This window comes from Rhinatrema bivittatum, chromosome 1, assembly GCF_901001135.1.
Source record: "Rhinatrema bivittatum chromosome 1, aRhiBiv1.1, whole genome shotgun sequence".
In the NCBI taxonomy this organism is placed as follows: Eukaryota; Metazoa; Chordata; class Amphibia; order Gymnophiona; family Rhinatrematidae; genus Rhinatrema; species Rhinatrema bivittatum.
The window spans coordinates 772,751,135-772,773,869 of NC_042615.1; the positions used below are offsets into that span (position 1 = coordinate 772,751,135).

General features: G+C 46.4%; 1 protein-coding gene across 4 annotated transcripts in view; it reads left to right on the forward strand.

Moving 5' to 3' along the window:
• The window catches only part of HMCES (5-hydroxymethylcytosine binding, ES cell specific), a 41,734-nt gene that overhangs the window by 15,269 nt on the left and 3,730 nt on the right, over positions 1-22,735 (forward strand). For all 4 annotated transcript variants that reach the window (XM_029579903.1, XM_029579895.1, XM_029579887.1 and 1 more), the window contains exon 6: positions 11,662-11,854. In XM_029579903.1, coding sequence (XP_029435763.1) covers positions 11,662-11,854 — 193 coding nt within the window. The remainder of the gene's footprint in view (positions 1-11,661; positions 11,855-22,735) is intronic.

Genomic DNA, 22,735 nt, shown 5'->3' on the forward strand with positions numbered 1-22,735 from the left:
TTCCCTCCTTCCCCCACCTCAGGCCTGAGTGCACATCTGCTGTGTGCCTAGGCCTGACTACCTCTGTCTGAGGAGGAGTTTGAATGTAGATATTCAAATCACAGTACTTAGTGTTATAGCCAGAGCACAGGCCTGCTAATGGTTATCCTGTTAAGCAAGTTGCATTTTTCAATTTGAGAACATATTCCCTGTATGTACCCAGATCAGTCCAGACTCCTGGATTTTGCCTCCCTTCCAGCAGATGGAGCAGAGTTTTTTGGGGGGGTTTTTTTGGTTTTTTTTTAACTGACATTGCTACTTAACCATGTGTGCCACCTGCAGTTCCTCGGTATTCCTCTGTCATCAGCAGATAGATAGTGAAAAACCTGCAGTTCTGCAGTCTGGACAGGTTTTTAAGCCTTCCTCCTGGGGGTTTTTGGATCCTGGTGAGTCCTTCCTTGTTTGGTTGAGATGATCGAGCTGAGGCTTGATGACCCTTTAGTATGCTTGATCCTTGTGCCCGTGTGGTGTAAATCTGGTGGTCCAGATCCCTCCCCTTCACGAGGCCGCTCAGGCGGCTGCAGGCTCAGGATAATATTTTCCTTCTGAGGCACTTTTATTTTTGTGTTCTTGAGTCTCTCTTCCCAGCTTTGGAGGAAGTTTGAATAAAGTTTTCCTAGCGTATAGCCAGATGGACTCAGGACCGGTGGGTTATGTGCTCTTCTGCTAGCAGATGGGAGACTGAGTCAGATTTCAAAGTTGACGTCACTCTAGATATACCCCTGCAGTAACCTCAGCTCTTCAGTATCTCTCCGGCTCCTAGCAAATGCAGACACTATCCCACACACTACTCAGGAAAATTACATCAAGAAGACAAAAATTACCTTAAAGAAGATCGAACCCCGCTCTCCTGCAATACCTAAGGGTCCCTTCCCTAGTCAAGAATTCCTGAGGTGATCTCAGATATCCCTCAGAGGTGTCCCTTGGTCCGCTAGCCAGTTCCCAGCATGGACTTAGCCCCCAGTGTGGCTGAAAGGCAGCGGGTGCAGAACCGAGCGTGGTGGTGAAGGTAATTCCCTCTCCCCCCGCAGCTGGAGACAGTCTGGCACATGGTCGGTAAGCGCAGAGACCAGGTAAGCAGAAATCTTTACATTCAGGTCTCCGGTCTCCAAAGCTCAGATTGCCATACTGATTCCTTCTTCCGGCGAGGTTAAAAAGGGAGCACCGATCGGGTTGGGCTAGGCCCCGATCCGGTGCAAGGGTTCACACACGTGGAGACCCTCGGAGGGCACCATCTTACACACAGGGGTCATCGGCGCCATCTTCCCTTCTCGACCGGCGGTACACACAGGGCAGGCCGGGCGGCCGATGTGCCTAACTTGCGCACATCTAATACAGACGGGCACACAACTGAGCGCATAATTACACGCACAGCCGCGCTTACAGTTACACGCGTGCATACACATAGGGACAATGGCACCGGCGCCCAAGAAGGCCAGCAGGCACTCTTTGCACAGCCTGAACTGGAGTCCTGCCTGTGTCAGCATTGCAAAGAAGCCCAGGGGGAACCAAAGCCTGGTCCCTTACTGTTGGGGGATGGGTCCGGAACTACTACCGGAGATAGCTCCTGGATCTATGCATCTCCGAGATGGCTTCTCCGCAGGAGGGTACCTCTGGGGCCCCTACTCAGACTCCCCCTGGGATTAACATGGACCCAGGGACCTTCTCCTGGTTAGAATTTTTCCAAGGGCTGCAAGCCTTCATCCAGGGGCAATCAGCCCTGGCAGCGCCCCGGGCTAAACCCCTGCCAGAAGCACAAGATCCTCCCGGATGCCTCGAGACATGCCTCGCCTAACCAAGAACTTCCCTGACAGGGACCCAGACACCTCAGATGATGATGGTGACTCCCTGGAAGAAGGAGAAATCCCTCCAGGAATGGAACCATACCGAACCATGCTTCGCTTCTTCCACAAGGATGAATTACCAGCCCTTGTTTCCCAGATTCTGAAGATGCTGGGTATCCCAGGCACGGATTCTATGGCGGAACCAAAGAAGAACTCCATCCTGGTGTCCCTTCGTAAAGCCTCATGCTACTTTTTCCAATGATGGAAGCCATCCAGGAATTGATTGACCTGGAGTGGGATGCCCCGGAGGCCAGCTTCAAAGGGGGTCGGGCCTTGGAAGCCCTATACCCTCTAGAACTAGCGAACAAGGAACGCTTGTGTTTCCCGAAAGTGGACACTATGGTCTGTGCCGTCTCAAAGTAAATGACTATTCCTGTTGAAGGGAGGGGCTGCATTGAAGGATACTCAGGATAGACTATTGGAATCCATCCTTAAGCAGGCCTTCGATGCAACAGCAATGAACTGCAGATTGCTTCCTACTGCGCACTGGTGGCATGTTCCTGCTTGCTCCTCTTGAGAGAGGCAAATAACTCCGGAACATATACCAGTGAGATGATGGAACCTGCAGCAGCCTTCCTGATGGCCGCAAGCTCAGACCTGGTGCGTAGCCTCAGTAGTGGCAGCCAGAAGACAACTATGGCTACAGAATTGTCTGACGCAACATCTAAAACAAATCTCACAAGAATGCCCTTTAAAGGATCTCTCTTGTTCGGAAGCGAATTGGAGAAGTTAACCAACAAATGGGGCGAATCCCCAGTGCCTCGGCTACTGGTAGATAGGAGTAAAAGATCTCAGCGTCCCTCCCCCAGAAGAATTAAGGGCAGAGGCTCGCAACACTTTAGATCCTGCGGGAACTCCCAGTTCCAGGCATCTCGTCCCTCCGGGAGGAGCAGGCCCGGGGACAGGCTCCAGCCGTGCTCCACAATGAGAATGGGCTGACCCATTCACAGGAAGAGGAGATAGGAGGTCGACTTGCCCTCTTCTATCAAAGATGGGTCGAGATCATGTCGGACAAATGGGTACTAAACATTTAAGAAGGTTACTCTCTGGAGTTCCGCAGCATCCCTCAAGACAAATTTATGATGTTACCCTGCCACTCCCACACTAAGAGACTGACAGTGGAAGCCACTCTGACAAGACTACTCAGTCTGAAGGCAATAACTTCGATTCCCACACCCCAACAAAATACAGGTTGCTATTCTATCTATTTTATCATTGGTCCCATCTTGGATCTGAAGAACGCCAACAGTCATCTGCGGATACTACACTTCTGCATGGAGATTCTTCGCTCTGTCATAATTGCAGTACAACCAGGAGAGTTTCTAGCCTCCCTGGACCTCTCCGAAGCCTACCTTCACATTCCAGTCCATCAGGATCACCAGCGTTTTCTATGCTTTGCGATTACTGGGTCACCATTACCAGTTCCGAGCGCTATCTTTCGGCCTAGCAACCACCCCCAGAACATTCTCCAAAATTATGGTGGTCGTGGCGGAAACACTGAGGAAGGAAGGGATCTTGGTACACCCTTACCTGGATGACTGGCTGATCAGGGCAAAGTCTTCGGAAGAGACAAGGCAGGTGACTAGCAGGAACTCTGTTGGGTCGTGAACACAGGCAAGAGCAGTCTGCAGCCCTCTCAATCTCTAGAGTACTTGGGGGCCCGTTTTGACACCAAACAGAACAAAGTCTTCCTCCCTCCCCCGAGGAGAAGGAATCTGATGGAACAATTACAAAGATTGATGACCAATGCACGCCCCAAGGTATGGGACTATCTTCAAGTCCTCGCCTCAAGGTATCAACCCTGGAGGTGGTCCCGTGGGCAAGGGCCCATATGCACTCCTTACTGTCACAATGGAACCCACTGTCCCAGGACTACTCAGTTTGCCTCCAACTACTAGCAGAGGTACGTTATCAGCTCCAGTGGTGGCTACAGGAAGACCACCTAAGCAGAGGAGTAAGCCTATCCCCACCGAACTGGATCCTGCTCACCACCAATGTGAGCCTGCGAGGGAGGGGACAATGGAACAAGGCCCAGGGACAATGAAACAAGGAAGAGGCAGAATGAAACACAAACCGCCTGGAAGCTTGAGCAGTCAGACTAGAGTGCCTGCGATTCAGCCACAGACTTTGAGGCAAAGTGATTCGAGTAATGTGAGACAACACTACAACGGTGGCTTACATCAACTGCCAGGGAGGAACCAGGAGCCAGCAGGTGTCTCTGGAGATATACTCTCTCATGGCATGGGCGGAAATAAACCTACAAGGGATCTTGGCCTCCCACATCACAGGAAAAGACAACGTCTCAGCAGACTTACTCAGCAGAGAGATCCTGGACCCAGAGGAATGGATGCTGTCGACCTCAGCATTCCAACTGATAGTAAATCGCTGGAGCCTCCCAGCCATGGATCTACTGGCCACCCATCTCAGTGCCTAAGTCCCCAGGTTCTTCAGCCGCAGGCGAGAGCCACACTCATCCAGACTTGGCCAGAGGAAGACTTACTGTACGCCTTCCCCCCCCCCCCCCCCCCCCCCCCATAGCCACTACTGGGCAAGGTCATTCGCACGATAGAACATCACAGGGGACTAGTTCTACTAGTGGCCCTGGATTGGCCAAGACGACCAAAGACTCCTTGCCAGAAACCCTCTGTGCCTACCTCCACACAGGGACCTTCTCTGGCAGGGCCAGATTCTTCAAGAAGATCCATCTCTATTCTCTCTCACAGTCTGGCCCTTGAGAGAACTCGCCTGAAGAAGCTCGGTTACTCAAAGACCGTGATTGACACCCTACTCCGCACGCGCAAGTTCTCCACATCCCTGTCATACATATGAAACTGGAAAGTGTTCGAAGCCTGGTGCTAGGACCACGAGATAGTCCCGCAGTGGGCCAAGATCCTCATGATTCTGGAGTTCCTACAGGACGGTATGAAGAAGGGGTTGTCACTCAACTCCCTCAAGGTCCAAGTAGCCGCACTGTCCTGCTTCAGAGCCGAAGTGGACAGTATCTGGCTATCAACGCATCCGGATTTGTCCCGCTTCCTGAAAGTGGTTAAACAACTCTGGCCCCCCCCTAAAGTGGCCGGCGCCTCTATGGAATTTCAATCTAGTATTAGACTTCCTAGCAGGGGCTTCCTTCAGACCAACGTGCGGTCTGTCACTACGCCTCTTAACATTGAAGACTGTATTCCTGGTGGCAATATGTTCAGCTCATCGCATCTCCGAACTATAGGCACTATCCTGTCGGGAACCGTTCCTTAGGTTCACTCCTGGAACCATACCGCTGCGCACTGTCCCCTCCTTCCTACCGAAGTGGTCTCCAATTTTTCATTTAAACTAGGCTATCTCCGGATGAACATAGGACGCGGAAGACTCATACCTTCTTCGCCATCTAAATGTCGGCAGACTCCTGGTACGATACCTGGAAAGATCGGAACCGGTGCGCAAAATGGATCGCTCGTTCATTCTTCACAGCGGGGAGAAGTGGCCTCGTGGGCGACCATAGCCCGCTGGATCAAAGAAGTAATCAAGGCAGCCTACATAGAGGCAAGAAAGCCCTTACCACTACAGGTTAAGGCTCATTCTACGAGGGCACAGGCAGTTTCTTGAGCAGAAACCACGCTGCTGTCGCCCACAGAGATCTGTCGGGCGGCAACGTGGTCCTCCATACACGCCTTCTCCAGGTTCTACCGCCTATATGTTCAGGCCCAAGAAGACGCAGCCTTTGCAAGGGTAGTACTAAGTGGGCCACTGGCAGCCTCCCGCCCTGTCCGGGAGTAGCTTTTGTACATCCCACTGGTCCTGAATCCATCTAGCTACACACTAGGAAATGGAGAAATTACTTACCTGATAATTTCGTTTTCCTTAGTGTAGACAGATGAACTCAGCATCCCGCCCACAGCTGCCCCAGAAAAGGAGAACCTCAGAAAGCAAACCTCGAAACTAAGCAAATACGGGTAAGCCGCCGCCTACCCCCTAGTTCAAGACACCCACAGTTTGTCTGGTGTCGGCATTAATTGGTTGAGTGCACTGGCGGTCTCCAGTTTTGGAAATCAGTTGAACCAGTTCAATCAAGTTTTAATCAAGTTTGCTTAAGTTAATTAAGCAAGATATATCCACAATGGCTTTTCGAAGAGAATACTGAAGAGCTGAGGTTACTGCAGGGGTATATCTAGAGTGATGTCAGCTTTGAAATCTGACTCAGTCTCCCATCTGCTAGCAGAAGAGCACATAACCCACTGGTCCTGAGTCCATCTGTCTACACTAAGGAAAACGAAATTATCAGATAAGTAATTTCTCCATTAAAAAAAAAAAAAACGAAGAGTCTCTCGGGCAGTAGCACAGCTCTTCTGTGCGAGTGACTTCTTCCTCTTGATTTGGCAGCTGGGGTGTTTGGCTGGGATGTTATCTCGTGTTTTCCTGCTCTGAAGTATATTTCCTGGCACCAGTGACAGGTCGTGAGTCGGCACAGTTGCAGTTTAATAGGCTTGGCTTGTGTTCTGGATGTTTGGCGGGCAATGAGGGCTTGTCCGGATTGGGTGTGCACAAGAAAGAGGCAGAAGTTTCCTGCTCCTGCACCAGCATCACCACAAAGTTCTCACCAGGGTAAAGATCCCTTTCCACTCAGCGCAGGAGTGGCAGCCATTTTAAATTTGCTTTTGACTGTTCCCTCATCGATGTTGGGGGAGGGGATGCCACACACACCCTCACTGTTGTTCCCGGCATGTTTAGGTCTCTGGGAAGGAGAGGGAAGAGGTTCCATGCTGCCCTTCCCTAGTCCCTCTCCTGCTGGGGCTGGGGTTTCTAAGCAGTTTTTGGCTGACTTTGTGTTGCTGCTTCATGAGGTGTATTTGGCCAAGCAGCAACCAGATTGTTCTAGTGTAGATTCCCAGCTCCAGTCTTCAAAGGGGCGTACTGTGCGGCCCAAGCCAAGTTCTTCAGGTAGAAAGCACGTTTCCCCTATTGAGAAATTGTCGGGGCCTCCATCGGGTTCAGGGCCAACTGGCGACGACTCGGAAGACTCTGAAGATGTCCCACTGGGGACAGGAGACCCTGCGGAACCTGCTGGCAATGACTTGTCAGCAGCAGAAGGTGCGAGTCTTTAAAGTTCCCCAGGAGGAATTTGATTTGAAGGGGGCGGAGCTGGTCCTGGATGGGCTTCATAGTCAACCGACAGCCTTCCCTTATCTCAAGTCAGTGAAGAGGTTGGTTGACATTTGAGTGGGAAACTCCTGACTCAGGTTTAAAGGTGGGAAGGGTCATGGCGAAGCTCTGTCCGTTGCCTGAGCAGATACTGGAGCCTTTTGCCCTTCCTAAGGTCGATGCTGCGGTTTCGGCGGTTACTAAAAAGACTATCATCCTGTTAATAGGATCCACGGCATTGAAAGACGTGCAGGATAATAAACTGGAAGTACACCTCAAGAGGATATTTGCGGTGTCTGCCCTGAGTTTGCGCACTGCTATTTGTACTGGGTTTATGCAGCATGCTTGCCTGTGCTGGGTACAGCACATGCAGAAAAGTCAAGCCAGGAGGCGGATAGGGCTGAATGTGTTGAGGCGGCAATGGCTTACAGGGCGAATGCTCTGTATGATTTGGTTCGGACGTCCTCTCTGATTATGGTCTCTGTGGTTTCGGCCAGAAGATTGCTTTGGTTGCGTAACTAGTCTGCAGACGTATCTTCTAAGTCTCGGCTAGGTTCGCTGCCCTTTAAAGGCTGGCTCCTGTTTGGGGAGGACCTAGAACGGTTGGATGTAGTCCCTAGATATCTTCTCAGACTGCCAGAAGATAAGCCTAAGGGCAAGCGATTATTTTCAGGCACGTTCCTGTTTTCAGGATGTTCGGAGGTATTGTCCGGCAAGGGCAGTACAGGGTCCACAAAAGCAGTTTTCCCTGGGGTCGGTCCTTTTGAGGTGCCCGGAGGCCGTTCAGAGGCGCTGCCGGTGCTAGCGCAGCCAGAGTTAAGTCCTTACAATGAGGCAAGGCTAGTCCACTCTATCGTTCCTATTATAGAGGGTCGCCTAGCACGATTTTATGCGGAGTGGGCCAAAATTACTCAGGACCAGTGGATTCTTAGTGTGGTAAGAGACGGCTATGCTTTAGAATTTGCTTGTCCAGTCCAAGATTTGTTTCTGGTCTCCCCTTGCAGCTCCGTGGCAGTTTGAGACCCTGGCCAGTCTGCTAATCCACAGGGCGGTGACTCAGGTTTCTTTCAGGGAATTAGACTTGAGAAGCTATTCCATTTACTTTGTAATTCTGAAGAAGGAAGGCACTTTCTGCCCAATTCTTGGCTCAAAAAAGGTTAATGCAGCACTCAAGGTACTGGGTTTCCATATGGAGACTCTAAGGTTGGTGATTGCAGCCGTTTGCAAGGGAAAGTTTCTGGCATCTCGGGATCTGACAGAGGGCATATCTGCACATTTCCCATTCATCCAGACTCCCAGCATTTTCTGTGGTTCATGATTCTGGGTCACCAGTTTCAGGCCCTTCCTTTTGGATTGGTGACGGCACCTTGCACCTTCACCAAGGTGGTGGTGGTGGCGGCAGCATCGACTTTGCGTCAGGAAGGTATTCTTGTGCATCCTTATCTGGATGACTGGCTTAGCAGGGTGAAGTTGGAGGCTCTTGGTCGCCAATTGGTTCATAAGGTAATCGATATTCTCGAGTTGCTCGGCTGGGTAGTAAATTTGGCAAAAAGTCACATGCAGCCATCACAGTCCCTAGAGTATCTGGGATCTGGATTTGATACTCTGGAAGGCAAAGTGTTTCTCATGGAGAAGTGTATTCAGAAGCTGCAGGGACAGATTCGGTGCTTGTTAGGGTTTCCAATGCCCAAGGTCTGGGACTATTTGCAAGTTTGGGGCTTTTATGGCTTCAACTCTGGAATTGGTACCATGGGGGTTTGCTCAAATGAGACCATTACAGAGGGCTCTTTTGGTATGGTGGAACCCGGTCTTGGAGTTTCATCTTCCTTTTGCCGCTCAAGGGTGACGCATGGGAGAGTCTGTCCTGGCGGCTGCTACACTCCAATCTTGTTCGAGGTATAGACCTCTAAGTTCTGGATTGGGTAGTCATTACTACTGATTCTAGTCTCTCTGGTTGGGGAGCAGTTTGTCAACTACAATCGGCACAAAGTTGTTGGTCCGTGAAAGTCTGCTTGGTCTATCAATAGTTTGGAGACCAGAGTGGTCCACTTAGCCTTACAGACTTTTCTGCCATTGGTGAGAGGTTGTTCAGTGTGGGTCCTGTTAGTAGCTTACATAAATTGACAGGGCAGAACCAAGAGCCGAGCAGTGGCCCAGGAGACTCAAGAATTGATTCTTTGGAAGGAGCAACACCTGGAGCAGATAACATTATCACACATTGCCTGGATCGAAAACGTTCAAGCAGATTACTTGAGTCGCATGATGTTGAACCCAGGTGAGTGGGAATTGTCAGACAGCAATGCAGCTTGTTCGCGAGAGGTGGGGCTCTCCTCACATGGATCTCATTGTGACTCATCAGAATGTCAGGGCATTTCGGTTTTTCAATCGGAGAAGGGAGCACAGGGCCAAGGGCATCTGCTCTAGTAGTGCCTCGGGGGGGGGGTACTACTGTATGTCTTTCTTCCTTGGCCGCTCGTGGGCAAAGTGTTGAGAAGTGGTGTTGGTGGCTCTGGAGTGGCCATGTCGCCCATGGTTTGTGGAGCTAATCAACTTGGCAGTCGACGGCCCAATTCGCCTTGTTCTCTTAGAGGACCTGCTTCATCAGGGACCCATATTTTCAGACCAGGCTGCTCGCTTTTGTCTAACATCATGGCTTTTGAGAGGCGGTGTTTGAGACATAAGAGTTATCCTGAGGTGGTCACTGCTAGGTTGTTACAAGCCAGGAGAAGATCTACATTCAAAAAGAAACTTAAAACCTGGCTTTTTAAACAAGCTTTTACAGGACCATAAGCACTTTTTTCCCGACAGCCAGCAAGAGTTCCTCTTCCTCATCATTGCATCATCATCATTGCATCATCATCGTATTCCCCAAGTTCTATACTTCTACTCATCTACTCTTCTAAGTTGACTCTGTATCCAATCTCTTACTGCAGGTCTCATGTGACATCTACTGTTTTCCTTTTATGTTTTTTGTTTATTTTGCTAAATGAGACTCGTTAGCCAATACGTTTACATTATTATGTTAATGTTGAGCTAGTTTACCCTGTTCCAAGTTGCTTAACCTTGTTCTATGTAATGCCTCTAGGCAAAAATTTATGTTCTGTTTTAATGTAAACCGATGTGATCTGTATTTCATACAGGAACACCGGTATAAAAAAAAATCTATAAATAAATAAATAAAATCTACTAATAAAAAAACTTAAAATAAATAAATAAATAATCTTTCGTATGTTCAGGTATGGGAGGTTTTTGAGTCCTGGTGTTGCTCTAATGCAGTTCAGCCTATCAAATCTTCAGTCTCTGACATTTTGTCTTTTCTACAAGAAGGTTTGGTCTAAAGGTTGTCTCTGAGCTTGCTTAGGGTCCAGGTGGCAGCTCTGGGTTGTCTTTGAAGCAAAATAGAGGGCTTTACTTTATCGGCTCATCCAGATGTAGTTTGCTTCCTTTGGGGGACAAAGAACTTAAGCCCGCTGGTATGGAAGTTTTGTCCATCCTGGAATCTTAATCTGGTCCTCGGAGGTTTGTGTGAGGCTCCCTTTGAACCGCTTAGAAGAGCTACTGTTAAGGACTTAAGGTTGTTTTTCTGTGGCCATATGCTCAGCTAGGAGAATTTCCGAGTTGCAGGCTTTGTCACGCTGTGATCCGATCCTTCAGATTTTGGATTCGGAGGTGTCATTGTGGACAGTATCTTTTTTTTTTTTTTTTTTTTTTTACCTAAGGTGGTTTCCACGTTTCACGTGAATCAGACAGAGGAGCTTCCTGCTTTTCCTAAGATGGACATTTCTGCCCCTTTTGCAAAGGAGCTCAAGTTGTTGGATGTCCGGAGAGGGCTTATGAGATATCTGAAGGTGACTAATGACTTCAGGTCGGATCATCTTTGTTCTGTGCAGTGGGCCAAACAGAGGTTTGAAGGCATCTAAGGCTCCTATTGCATGTTGGCTTAAGAAAGCTATTGGATCCAGTTATATTACTAAGGGTCAGCTGGTTCCTGAGGGTTTGCATGCTCATTCTACTCGTTCTCAAGCAGCCTCATGGGTGGAGGTGCAACTAATTTCTCTGCAGGAGATTTTCAGAGCAGCGACATGGAAGTCACTATATACTTTTGCAAAGCACTATCGGCTGGATGTGGGGGAAACAGGTTCCCCATCTTTTGGCGAAAGTGTTCTGCGAGCAGGACTCTCCATATACGTACAGGGAAAGGAAAATTTGTTGGAGAGTCGTCCGCTCATTCTGTCTTTCAAATATTGAATTCAAACCTGTTTACAAACAAAAAATAAGGAAAGAAACATTTTAAGGTTTTGAAAGTTTTGGAAAGATTTTTTGAATGCCTAGTTTTTTGCTTGGGTACAGTTAAATACTGAGGAACTGTAGGTGGCACACGTGGTTAAGTAGCAGTGTCAGCAAAACTTTCTCTGTCTCCATCTGCTGGAAGGGATGCAAAACTCAGGAGTCTGGACTGATCTGTGGTACTATAGCAATGAAAATTAGCAGGAAAGAACCAATTTTCCTTTCTCACTCTGGATTCAACAACATTTTTAACATGACATATCTGAATCTTGCATTTACTATTTGTACTGCATAAATGTGCTTTTACATTGCTTTGAAATTCCTGGAACTCACTTGAATTTGTTCATGTGCTTAGAATGCCAGCGATATTAGATGGTGATGAAGCAGTCCAGAAATGGTTGGATTTTGGAGAGGTTTCGACCCAAGAAGCTCTTAAACTTATCCACCCCACAGAGTGTATTGCTTTCCATCCTGTCTCCACAATAGTGAACAATTCCCGGAACAACACACCTGAATGTATTGCACCTATTGAGCTGAGAGTGAAGAAGGTAAAGTCTTAGATACTGGAAACAACTTTTCCTGCATGCGGCACTTTGGTGTTTTCTTTGCATAAATCAGATAATAATCCATTTTGTCAAGAAATGTCACTGTTAGTGATTTTCAGTTTTAAACCAGGCCCCTTTTTAAAACTTGCAGAGTATAACTGTATAAGTTACCTATGTAGTCAGTTTAGGCTCTTTTCCGTTGCAGCCGATAGATGTTTACAAAAATAGGACTGTTCTATATGATATTGTCTTGGCACTGCACTTCCTTTCTTTTACTCACCCAAGCTAAAAATTGAAGCATTTTACACATGCTTATTTGCATAAAAATAGGTTTTGATTATTGACGCCTTTCTTCCCCACCCACATGTGGGTAAAAATATGTGGATTGTTCAGAGAGGAAAAGAGTGAGAGGGCTGAGTGGGGAGATGGAGTAGGAGAGAAAACTGCACAGGTGGGGTGGAAGAGAAGAATTAAAATGGTGGAGATGCAAAATAGGGGTGCACCAGGATGGGATAGGGTGAAAGGGGAAGAGTTGCATGAGAGGGCTTCTGGATACTATAATGGCTCACATGTGGCCGGAGTGGACAAAGTGCAGGCAGACCACCTCAGCAGGCAACAGTTGGATTCAGGGGAATGGGAGCTGGCAGCACACATATAAGAAATTAAGCAGCAGGAAGCCTATCTGCATATAGCTACCCAGAAGGAACATCAGAAGTTTTTGTGTTTCATGGTGTTATGGCAGTATTTCCAATTTTGGGCCCTTCCTGTCTGGCTAGCAACAGCACCATGAATATTCCCGAAGGTGATGGTGGTGGTGGTGGCCCTGAGAAATGAGGGGATTCTTGCCCACCATTATCTGGATGACTGGATTGCCCAGGTGAAGTCTGCAGGGGAATGTCGTCAGGCGGCGTACCGGGTGATGGACATGCTGCATTCACTGGGCTGGGTGACAAACTTGTCCAAGAGTCACTTAGTGCCGACTCAGTCAGAATATCTGGGCATGCGCTTCGATACTGGGTTGGCAGAGTCTTTCATGCCCCAGAGATGGTGACAAAGATAGTCTCAAATAGTGTTTCCTGCATCTGCCAGTTCCCATGGCACAGAATTCTGGGTTCTATGGCATCTACTAGATTTGGTACCATGGGCCATTGCCCACATGCGGCCTCTTCAGATGGTGCTGTTGTCTGAGGAGTATCTGCATCTTATTCCACTGCAGAGAACATCTAGATCCATTCTCTCATGGTAGCTATCTTGCCACAATTTGGAGAAGGGAGTGGACATAGAAACTCTGGACTGGGTGGTGGGTGACCACAGATTCCAGCCTCAGTGGTTGGAGAGCAGTCTGTCAGGGGCGGATGGACAAGCTCAATCATCTTGAAACGAGCGGTTCGCAGGGCATTCATGGTTTTCCTCCCTCAGGTCTGGGGGCGAGTGGTGAGAGTATTCGCGGGCAATGCCACTGGTGGTGTATATCAACCGCCAGAGTGGGACAAGGAGCCGCAGTATAGCTGGGGAGGCCCAGGAGCTTTTTGTCTGGGTGGAGTGGCATCTGGATGGTATAATGGCTCACATGTGGTCGGAGTGGACAATGTGCAGGTGGACCTTCTCAGCAGGCAACGGTTGGATCTGGGGGAATGGGAGCTGTCCGCACAGGCCTTCAACCTTATTTGATCCTACTGGAGTAGTCTCCAGTTAGAACTCATGGTGTCACGGAGCAATGCCAAGGCTGCACGGTTTAATTGCTGATGAGAAGTCAGAGCTGAGGGAATAGACGCTCTGGTTCTTTGTCCCTGAGAGGAATTCTGCTGTACGTCTTTCCTCCATGGCCGTTAATAGGCCGCATATTGCGATGCGTAGAGAAGCATCCAGGAAGCATCATGCTGGTGGCATCCGAGTGGCTGTGCTGTTAGTTGTTCTTGGATCTGATTTTATCTTGCAGTAGTCGTGGCCCCTCAGATTAGCTCATCTGCCGGGGCATCTACGACAAGGACTTATCTTCTCGGATCGAGTGGACTGTTTTTTGTTTTGCGGCTTGGTTTTTGAGAGATGTTTAAAGTTGAAGAGGTAATTGGAGCCGGCGATTGCCATGTTATTTAAGGCCAGGAGGCTATCTATGTCTGTGGTGTATGTTAGGGTGTGGAGAGTGTTTGAGGCCTGGTGTGTGGAGGAGGGCCTGGACCCATTGAGGGCGGGTATCCCTCATATTCTGGATTTTTTACGAAAGGGCTTGTCTAAGTGTCTGGCATTCAACTCCCTTTGTGTGCAAGTGGCTGCTTTTATGGTGTGTCAAAAGTAAGATGCATGGGAAACCTTTGGCAGCGCATCCAGGGTCAAACATTTGCGACTGCCCTTATGCAGGATGTGTCCGGTGTGGAGTTTGAACTTCGTTCTTCAGGTTCTCTGTGGGCCTCCATTTGAGCTATTGGGGAGGGCATCGCTTGAAGGACCTTATCCTAAAAGTGGTCTCTCTGGTGGCGATCTGTTTGGCCAGATGGATTTCAGAGTTACAGGCTTTGTCCTGTAGGGAGCTATTTCTGAGGATTATGGATGATGGGGTATCTTTGTGTATGGTTCCCTCATTTCTTTCCATGGTGGTTTCTTCATTCCAACTGAACCAGATTGTGGAGCTCCCTGCATTTCCGAATTGGTCTTTGGAAACTCCAGAGGTCAGGGAGTTGCGTTTGGATGTTCGCTGGGTTCTATTACAGTATCTGAAGGTCACCAAGAACTTTCGGTAATCGGATTATCCATTTGAGGGAGCGAAGAAGGGAAGTAAAGCTTTTAAGGACATGACTTCTCGGTTGAAGGAAGCTATTTTTTCGGCCTATCTCTGCAAGGGTTGGAAGATTCCAGAGGGGTTGCGAGCACACACTCTACTAGGGTGTAGGCAGCCTCCTGGATTGAGTCAGTTGGTGTAGCCACAGAGATTTGTAGGGCGGCAACGCAGTCTTCGCTACACACTTTCTCCTGTCATTACCGGTTGGATATTTGAGCTCCAGGTGAGCCAATGTTTGGAGATAGTGTGTTGAGTGGGTCTTTCGGATGCCCGCCCAGTGTAGGGGTGCTTTGTTTCATCCCACTTGTCTGGACTGATCTGGGATATAAACAGGAAAGGAAAACTGGTTCTTAATTGCTAATTTTCGTTCTTGAAGTACCATATTCCAGAGACCCGGCATCTTATTTGTAAAAACTGTTCTGGCTACATTGACAAAATTGATCAGATTTATTTGAGTGTTTTATCAATTGTCATTCCATGTGAGAATCACTAGTTCACAATGATGTACAGATTTAACACTCTCAAAGAATGAATTACAAAAGCAGACATGCATACAGGTAAATATTTAAGGAAAAATTCCAGATCTAAGGGTGTACTTCAAAGACAGACATATAGGATGCATTTGTGATCGTTATGGGGCAGGATGAGAGAATGGGGAAATGTTCAGGACATAGTTGGTTATCAGAGTGAGATGGAATTGGTTATACTACTCAGAGTAGGCATTATCAGTTCGTTCTTAAATTTCTTAATGTCTGTTGTTCGAAGATTCTCTGGCATTGAGTTCCATTACTTTGGGCCTGCAATAGATATAGTTCTGTCTCTTATTTGTGTTAGATGAGAATTTTTTATGAGTGGGATTTCTAGCAGGCATTTGTTCTGAGATCTTAGTGCTCGTGCGGGAATATGTGGTTTGAATGTTGTTCCCGTCAAATCATTGTTTGGATTCATGTTGTATTGTATTGTTAGAACTTTGTATATTTTCGAATGTACAGATAGCCAATGCAATGCTATCAGGCTTGGAGTGATGTGGTCACAAGGAGCGACAGCGGGACTCGACCTCTGGTCTCCTGGTTCATAGCCCACTGCTCTAACCACTAGGCTATTCCTCCTCCCTCCTATTTAATCCTATTGGTTCTTCAGATGCAAGTTTAAAGATCTGAGTTTCAATTTAATTTGGCTTGGGTACAAGTCGATACTGAGGGACTGCAGATGGCACTCTCCAATATGTAGCAGTGCCTTAAACATTTGTTCTCTACCTCCATCTATTGGTAGGGATGCAAAACCCACTTATCTGTCGTACTTAAGGAATGAAAATTAACAGGTAAGAACCAATTTTCCTTCGGTCACCCTACACAAAGCATTGTTTCTTCCCCCTCCTTGATGCAATTTAATTGATTGACCTTGAATGGAGCACTCCAGAAGCAAACTTTAAAGGGGGATGCGCTTTGGCGGGTCTGTACCCCTTGGATCCGGCGGCAAGGGAAAAGTTGCATTTCCCAAAGGTGGATGTGCTTATGTGTTCTATGACCAAACAGACCACCATTCCATTCCGGTGGAAGGAGGTGCCGCTCTAAAGAATAGATAGGAGAATTGAAGCTATCCTTAAGCAGGCCTTTGAGGCCATGATGATATATTCACAAATTGCCTCTTGTTGCTCCCTGGTGGCTTGGGCTAGTCTACATGTCTCATAGGAGAGTGAAGGTGTGGGGTTGAAAAGCAGAGTGGTGATGGAACCGGGAGCTGCCACCTTAACTGATGCGAACTGTGACCTTGTTTGCACTGCCACCAGAAGGGTGGCTTCTGTGATGGCAGCTAGGCATTGGCTGTGGCTGCGAAATTGGTCGGCAGACACAATTTCTAAGTCCAGTCTCACTAGGTTACCCATAAGAACATAAGAAATTGCCATGCTGGGTCAGACCAAAGGTCCTTCAAGCCCAGCATCCTGTTTCCAAAAGAGGCCAAACCAGGCCACAAGAACCTGGCAATTACCCAAACACTAAGAGGATCCCATGCTACTGATGCAATTAATAGCAGTGGCTATTCCCTAAGTAAACTTGATTTATAGCCATTAATGGACTTCTCCATACCTTTTGAACCCAGCTACATTAACTGCACTAACCATATCTTCTGGCAACAAATTCCAGAGCTTTGTGTGTTGAGTGAAAACGAATTTTCTCCGATTAGTCTTAAATGTGCTACTTGCTAACTTCATGGAATGCCCCCTAGTCCTTCTATTATTCGCAAGTGTAAATAACCAGTTTACATCTACTCTTAAAGACCTCTATCATATCCCCCCTCAGCCATCTCTTCTCCAAGCTGAACAGCCCTAACCTCTTCAGCCTTTCCTCATAGGTGAGCTGTTCCATGCCCTTTATCGTTTTTGTTGCCCTTCTCTGTACCGTCCTCATCACAACTATATCTTTTTTTTGAGATGCGGCGACCAGAATTGTACACAGTATTCCAGGTGCGGTATCACCATGGAGCGATTTATAGAAGATTATGACATTTTCCGTTTTATTAACCATTCCCTTCCTAATAATTCCTAACATTCTGTTTGCTTTTTTGACTGCTGCAGCACACTGAGCCGACGTTTTTAAAGTATTATCCACTATGATGCCTAGATCTTTTTCCTGGGTGGTAGCTCCTAATATGCAACCTATCATCGTGTAACTACAGCAAGGGTTATTTTTTCCTATATGCAACACGTTGCACTTGTCTACATTAAATTTCATCTGCCATTTGGATGCCCAGTCTTCCAGTCTTGCAAGATCCTCCTGTAATGTATCACAATCCGCTTGTGTTTAACTACTCTGAATAATTTTGTATCATCCACAAATTTGATAACCTCACTTATCATATTCTTTTCCAGATCTATTGAAAAGCACCGGTCCAAATACAGATCCCTGAGGCACTCCACTGTTTACCCTTTTCCACGGAGAAAATTGACCATTTAATCCTACTCTGTTTCCTGTCTTTTAACCAGTTTGTAATCCAAGAAAGGACATTGCCTCCTATCCCATGACTTTTTAGTTTTCTTAGAAGCCTCTCATGAGGGACTTTGTCAAACGCCTTCTGAAAATTCAGATACACTACATCTACCGGTTCACCTTTATCCACATGTTTATTAACCCCTTCAAAAAATGAAGCAGATTTGTTAGGCAAGACTTCCCTTGGGTAAATCCATGTTGACTGTGTTCCATTAAACCGTGTCTTTCTATGTGCTCTACGATTTTGATCTTGAGAATAGTTTCCACTATTTTTCCCAGCACTGAACTCAGGCTCACTGGTCTATAGTTACCCAGATCGCCCCTGAGCCTTTTTTAAATATTGGGGTTACATTGGCCACCCTCCAGTCTTCAGGTACAATGGATGATTTTAATGATAGGTTACAAATTTCAACTAATAGATCAGAAATTTCATTTTTGAGTTCCTTCAGTACTCTAGGATGCACACCATCCGGTCCAGGTGATTTGCTACTCTTTAGTTTGTCAATCTGGCCTACTACATCTTCCAGGTTCACAGTGATTTTGTTCAGTTTGCCTGACTCATCACCCCTGAAAACCATCTCTGGAACTGGTATCTCCCCAACATCCTCATTAGTAAACACGGAAGCAAATAATTCATTTAGTCTTTCTGCAATGGCCTTATCTTCCCTAAGAGCCCCTCTGTCATCTAATGGTCCAGCCAACTCCCTCACAGTTTTCTTGTTTCGGACATATTTTTAAAAGTTTTTATTATGAGTTTTTGCCTCTGTGGCCAACTTCAATTCAAATTCTATCTTTGCCTGTCTTATCAATGTTTTACACTTAACTTGACAATGCTTATGTTTTATCCTATTTTCTTCAGATGGATCCTTCTTCCAATTTTTGAAGGATTTTTTTTTTGGCTAAAATAGCCTCTTTCACCTCACCTTTTAACCATGACAGTAATCGTTTTGCCTTCCTTCCACCTTTCTTAATGTGTGGAATACATATGGACTGCACCTCTAGGATTGTATTTTTAAACAATGTCCAAGCCTCTTGAACACTTTTAACCTTTGCAGCTGCACCTTTCAGTTTTTTTCTAACTATTTTCCTCATTTTATCAAAGTTTCCCTTTTGAAAGTTTAGTGTTAGAGCTGCAGATTTACTTATAGTCCCCCTTCCAGTTATTAGTTTAAATTTGATCATGTTATGATCACTGTTGCCAAGTGGCCCCACCACCATTACCTCTCTCACCAAATCCTGTGTTCCACTAAGAATTAAATCTAAAATAGCTCCCTCTCTTGTTGGCTCCTGAACAAATTGCTCCATGGAGCAGTCATTTATTACATCCAGGAACTTTGTTTCTAGCAAGTCCTGATGTTACATTTTCCCTGTCAATATTGGGGTAATTGAAATCTACTAGGAAAAAACATTGTAACCCAAGTTTTAACTAAACAGGTATCAAGCATTCATATTTTTAGCTTAGGGACCTTCATAACATCCACAGTGCTGCAAGTTAATACTTGTGTTCTGCACTTTAATGGATCATGTTTAATCATAGGTCCATGAGTCCATTCAATGAACAAAATAATTTTTGCATTTTTGGTTAATATAATTTTGTTCATTGAATGGACTCATGGACCTATGATTAAACATGTTCCATTAAAGTGCAGAACACAAGTATTAACTTGCAGCACTGTGGATGTTATGAAGGTCCCTAAGCTAAAAATATGAATGCTTGATACCTGTTTAGTTAAAACTTGGGTTATAACGTTTTTTCCTAGTTTATATCACTCGTTGTTGACTTACTTTGAGAAAACTTTTTTTGTTTGGTAATTGAAATCTCCCATTATTATTGCACTGCCAAATTGGTTAGCTTCCCTGATTTCTAAGCATTTCATTATCTGTCTGTTTTGTCCAGGTGGACAGTAGTATACGCCTATCATTATACTCTTACCCAACACACATGGATTTCTACCCATATAGATTCTACTGAGCATTTAGTCTCTTGTATGATCTTGATCCTGTTGGACTCTGTACCCTCCTGGACATAAAGTGCCACACCCCCACCAAGTTGATCCTCCCTATCATTGTGATATAATTTGTACCCTTATATAGCACTATCCCATTGGCTATCCTCCTTCCACCAAGTCTCTGTGATGCCAATTATGTCAATCTCATCATTTGCTGCTATAAACTCTAACTCTCCCATCTTACTTCTTATACGTCTGGCATTGGCATACAAATATTTCAAAGTGTGTTCTTTGTTTGTATTAACAACCTGCTTTTCAGTTGTTAGGGATAATTCGGAAATCATTAGCTTCGGTGATTTTTTACATATAGGCACATGGACTATGTTTGCTTTTAATGGACCCTCTCTGTTGGGATGCCCTAACTCTCCTGTTTCATTAATATCCTTCAAGAATACATTTCTCCGAACCATGCACTGCTGAGTGACTGTCTGCTTTCCCCCTTGTTCTAGTTTAAAAGCTTCTCTATCTCCTTTTTGAAAGTTAGTGCCAGCAGCTTTTATTTAACAGTGAGTTGGAGAAAATGACAAATAGAGGGGGGAAATCCCAGGTCTTTCATTTGCCAGAGGATAAGAAGCCAGCATCTAATCCTTTTGAGGCAAGGGGCAGTGTTAAAGACTATAGGTGTTCTAATCCCTGTGGAAGAACGACTACTCAGAGGTCTCTGTCCTTTCGCCCAGAAAGCCTCTTAAGATTGCAGGCTCTGGGAGTGGAGCACCTCTATCTTTATAATAAAGGTATGCAGACTCGCTTACTAGGGCAAGAGATAAGTAGGCATCTATCTCACTCTTATCAGAGGTGGATCTGGATCACGTCAGACCAATGGATCCTGAAAGTGATGAGAAGACTATGCTCTAGAGTTTCTTCGCATTCCTCTGGATGCTTTTATCGTCTCTCCCTTCAACTCCCTACAGAAGAGGGTGACAACAGAGACTACCTTAATGAGGTTTTTAGACTTAAAGGCTGTTAGTGTTCTCGAATCGCAAGAAAATATGGGCCGTTATTCCATTTATTTTGTCGTGCCCAAAAAGGAGGGATCCTTTCGGCCCATCCTGGAACTCAAGAGTCAATATTTGAGGGTGCTCATTTCCGTATGGGAACTCTGCGCTCCGTAATAATGGCGGTGCAATCAAGGGAATTTCTCATGTCTCTAGATCTGATGAAGGCATATCTACAAATTCCCATTCAGTGGGAGCATCAACTGTTCCTATAGTTTGCCATTCTGGGACATCCTCATCAGTTTCAGACCCTGCCCTTTGGGCTGGCCACTGCACCCATGACCTTCTCCAAGTCATTTTGGTAGTAGCGGCATCCTTGCGCAGGGACTGTATCCTGGTTTACCCATATCTAGTTGACTGGTTGATTCAGGCCAAAAGTGTGGAAGAAAGGCACTTGGCTTCATGCAAAGTGGTCTTATTACTGCAAGAGTTAAACTGGGTGGTGAACTTGGCCAAGAGCAGATTACAGCCATCTCAGATGCTGGAGTATCTCAGCATTTGTTTTGATAAGAGGAGGGGCAGAGTATTTCTGCCAGAGAGTCACATTCAGACGTTGATGGTTCAAACTCAAACCCTGATCTGGGCTATTTGCCCAATAGTGTGGTCTTATCTTCAGGTACTGGGTTTAATGGCAGCCACCTTGGAGGTTGTCCCCTGGGTGAGATCACTCACGTGGCCTCTTCAACACACCTTGCTTTCCTGGTGGATACTGCAGTCTCAGGACTTAGAGGGTAAGGCTTCACTTGCTATTGAAAATGTGCATCCACTTGCAATGGTGGTTGTAGTTGTAGGTATATCATCTCAGGAACAGAGTTTCCTTAGAGTCGCTGGAATGGTTAGTGCTCACGAAAGATGCGAACAGTAGAGAGAGATCTTGTGTTACCACTGAATCACCAAAAATGAATACTAATAGCCAAAGAGGCTTACAGACCAGTGTGTTGACAGGCCCCAAATGCTGTCACAGCAAGAGAGAGAATTTACCCAGGTGAACTTTTAAAACCATGCTGTCTCAGTGGAAAATGAAGACTTTGCCCTGATACCTTATCAAGATGTACCTGTTGTCATGTTCCTGTGTCAATAGGAACAAAGCTGACAGACAACAATTTAAGCCCATAAGCAGGTGGCATGGAAGAGCCAAAGGAAGCAAAGGTAAGAGAGACATCCACCCCCCCCCCCACACACACACACACCCTGGGTGACGGGGGGGGGGCAGTCTGAAACAGAAAAAAACACTCTGCTTTGGCATAACAGCTTGGTGTACAGACATGGCAGTTCCTCCCCCTCCCCCCCTGAATAAATGGGGAGAGGGGAAAGACCTGCAATGTGGCAAAAGACTCCACCCATCACATGATTATTCATGAGCTTATACATATTTATCAGATGGAAAGTATAAGATGTGGGCAAAAAAAAAAGCACAAACCCTAGCAGAAAACCTGGAGAGCGAAATCTATGCCCAGGCATCCTCGAAAAAGCGAAGGACCCTCTAGGGAAGTGAACACTGAGGGGGAGAATCCTGAGAAAAACCCTGAGACCAGAGAAAGGGACCTCTGAAAGAAAAGAAAGGGGAAGCTGAAGCAGACCAGCAGCCCTGCTATTGAAGAAAGAGAAGAATAGGATGTGGCCAAGAGACGAGGGCAGGAGAGAGGAGAGACCCTGCTTAGGTGCAAAAAGTGACACAGAGTCTGAGATGAGGTGCCAGAGCAAGCCCGAGATACTTCTGGCTCTGGTATTTGCCAGGCTAAGTCTCCTTCCAGAACTGCCTGCCTGCTCTGCCAGAAGCAAGCCTCTCCTCTGCCCACATTCTCCGGCTCTCCAGCCAGAGCCTGCTTCAGAGGTGAAGAGAGATCACCTGAAATCTGGACCTCAGGGTAAGTAAGTTAGCCATAAGTATTAATATATAAGCAGGCTAATATTTATGGCATGCATGAAATCACCATGATACAGAACTTTCTTTAGGAAAAACTGGTGCTTAGTGGCCAGGATATTAGAGACAGGAATTGTTGTCTTCTAAATGCTAAGCCCTGCTTAATCTGATAAATGTGTTTGAGGAGAATACACGTTTTTTCATGACTTATGATAGTAAGTAAGGTGGGAGGGAAATTGGAATTGTCCTGTAG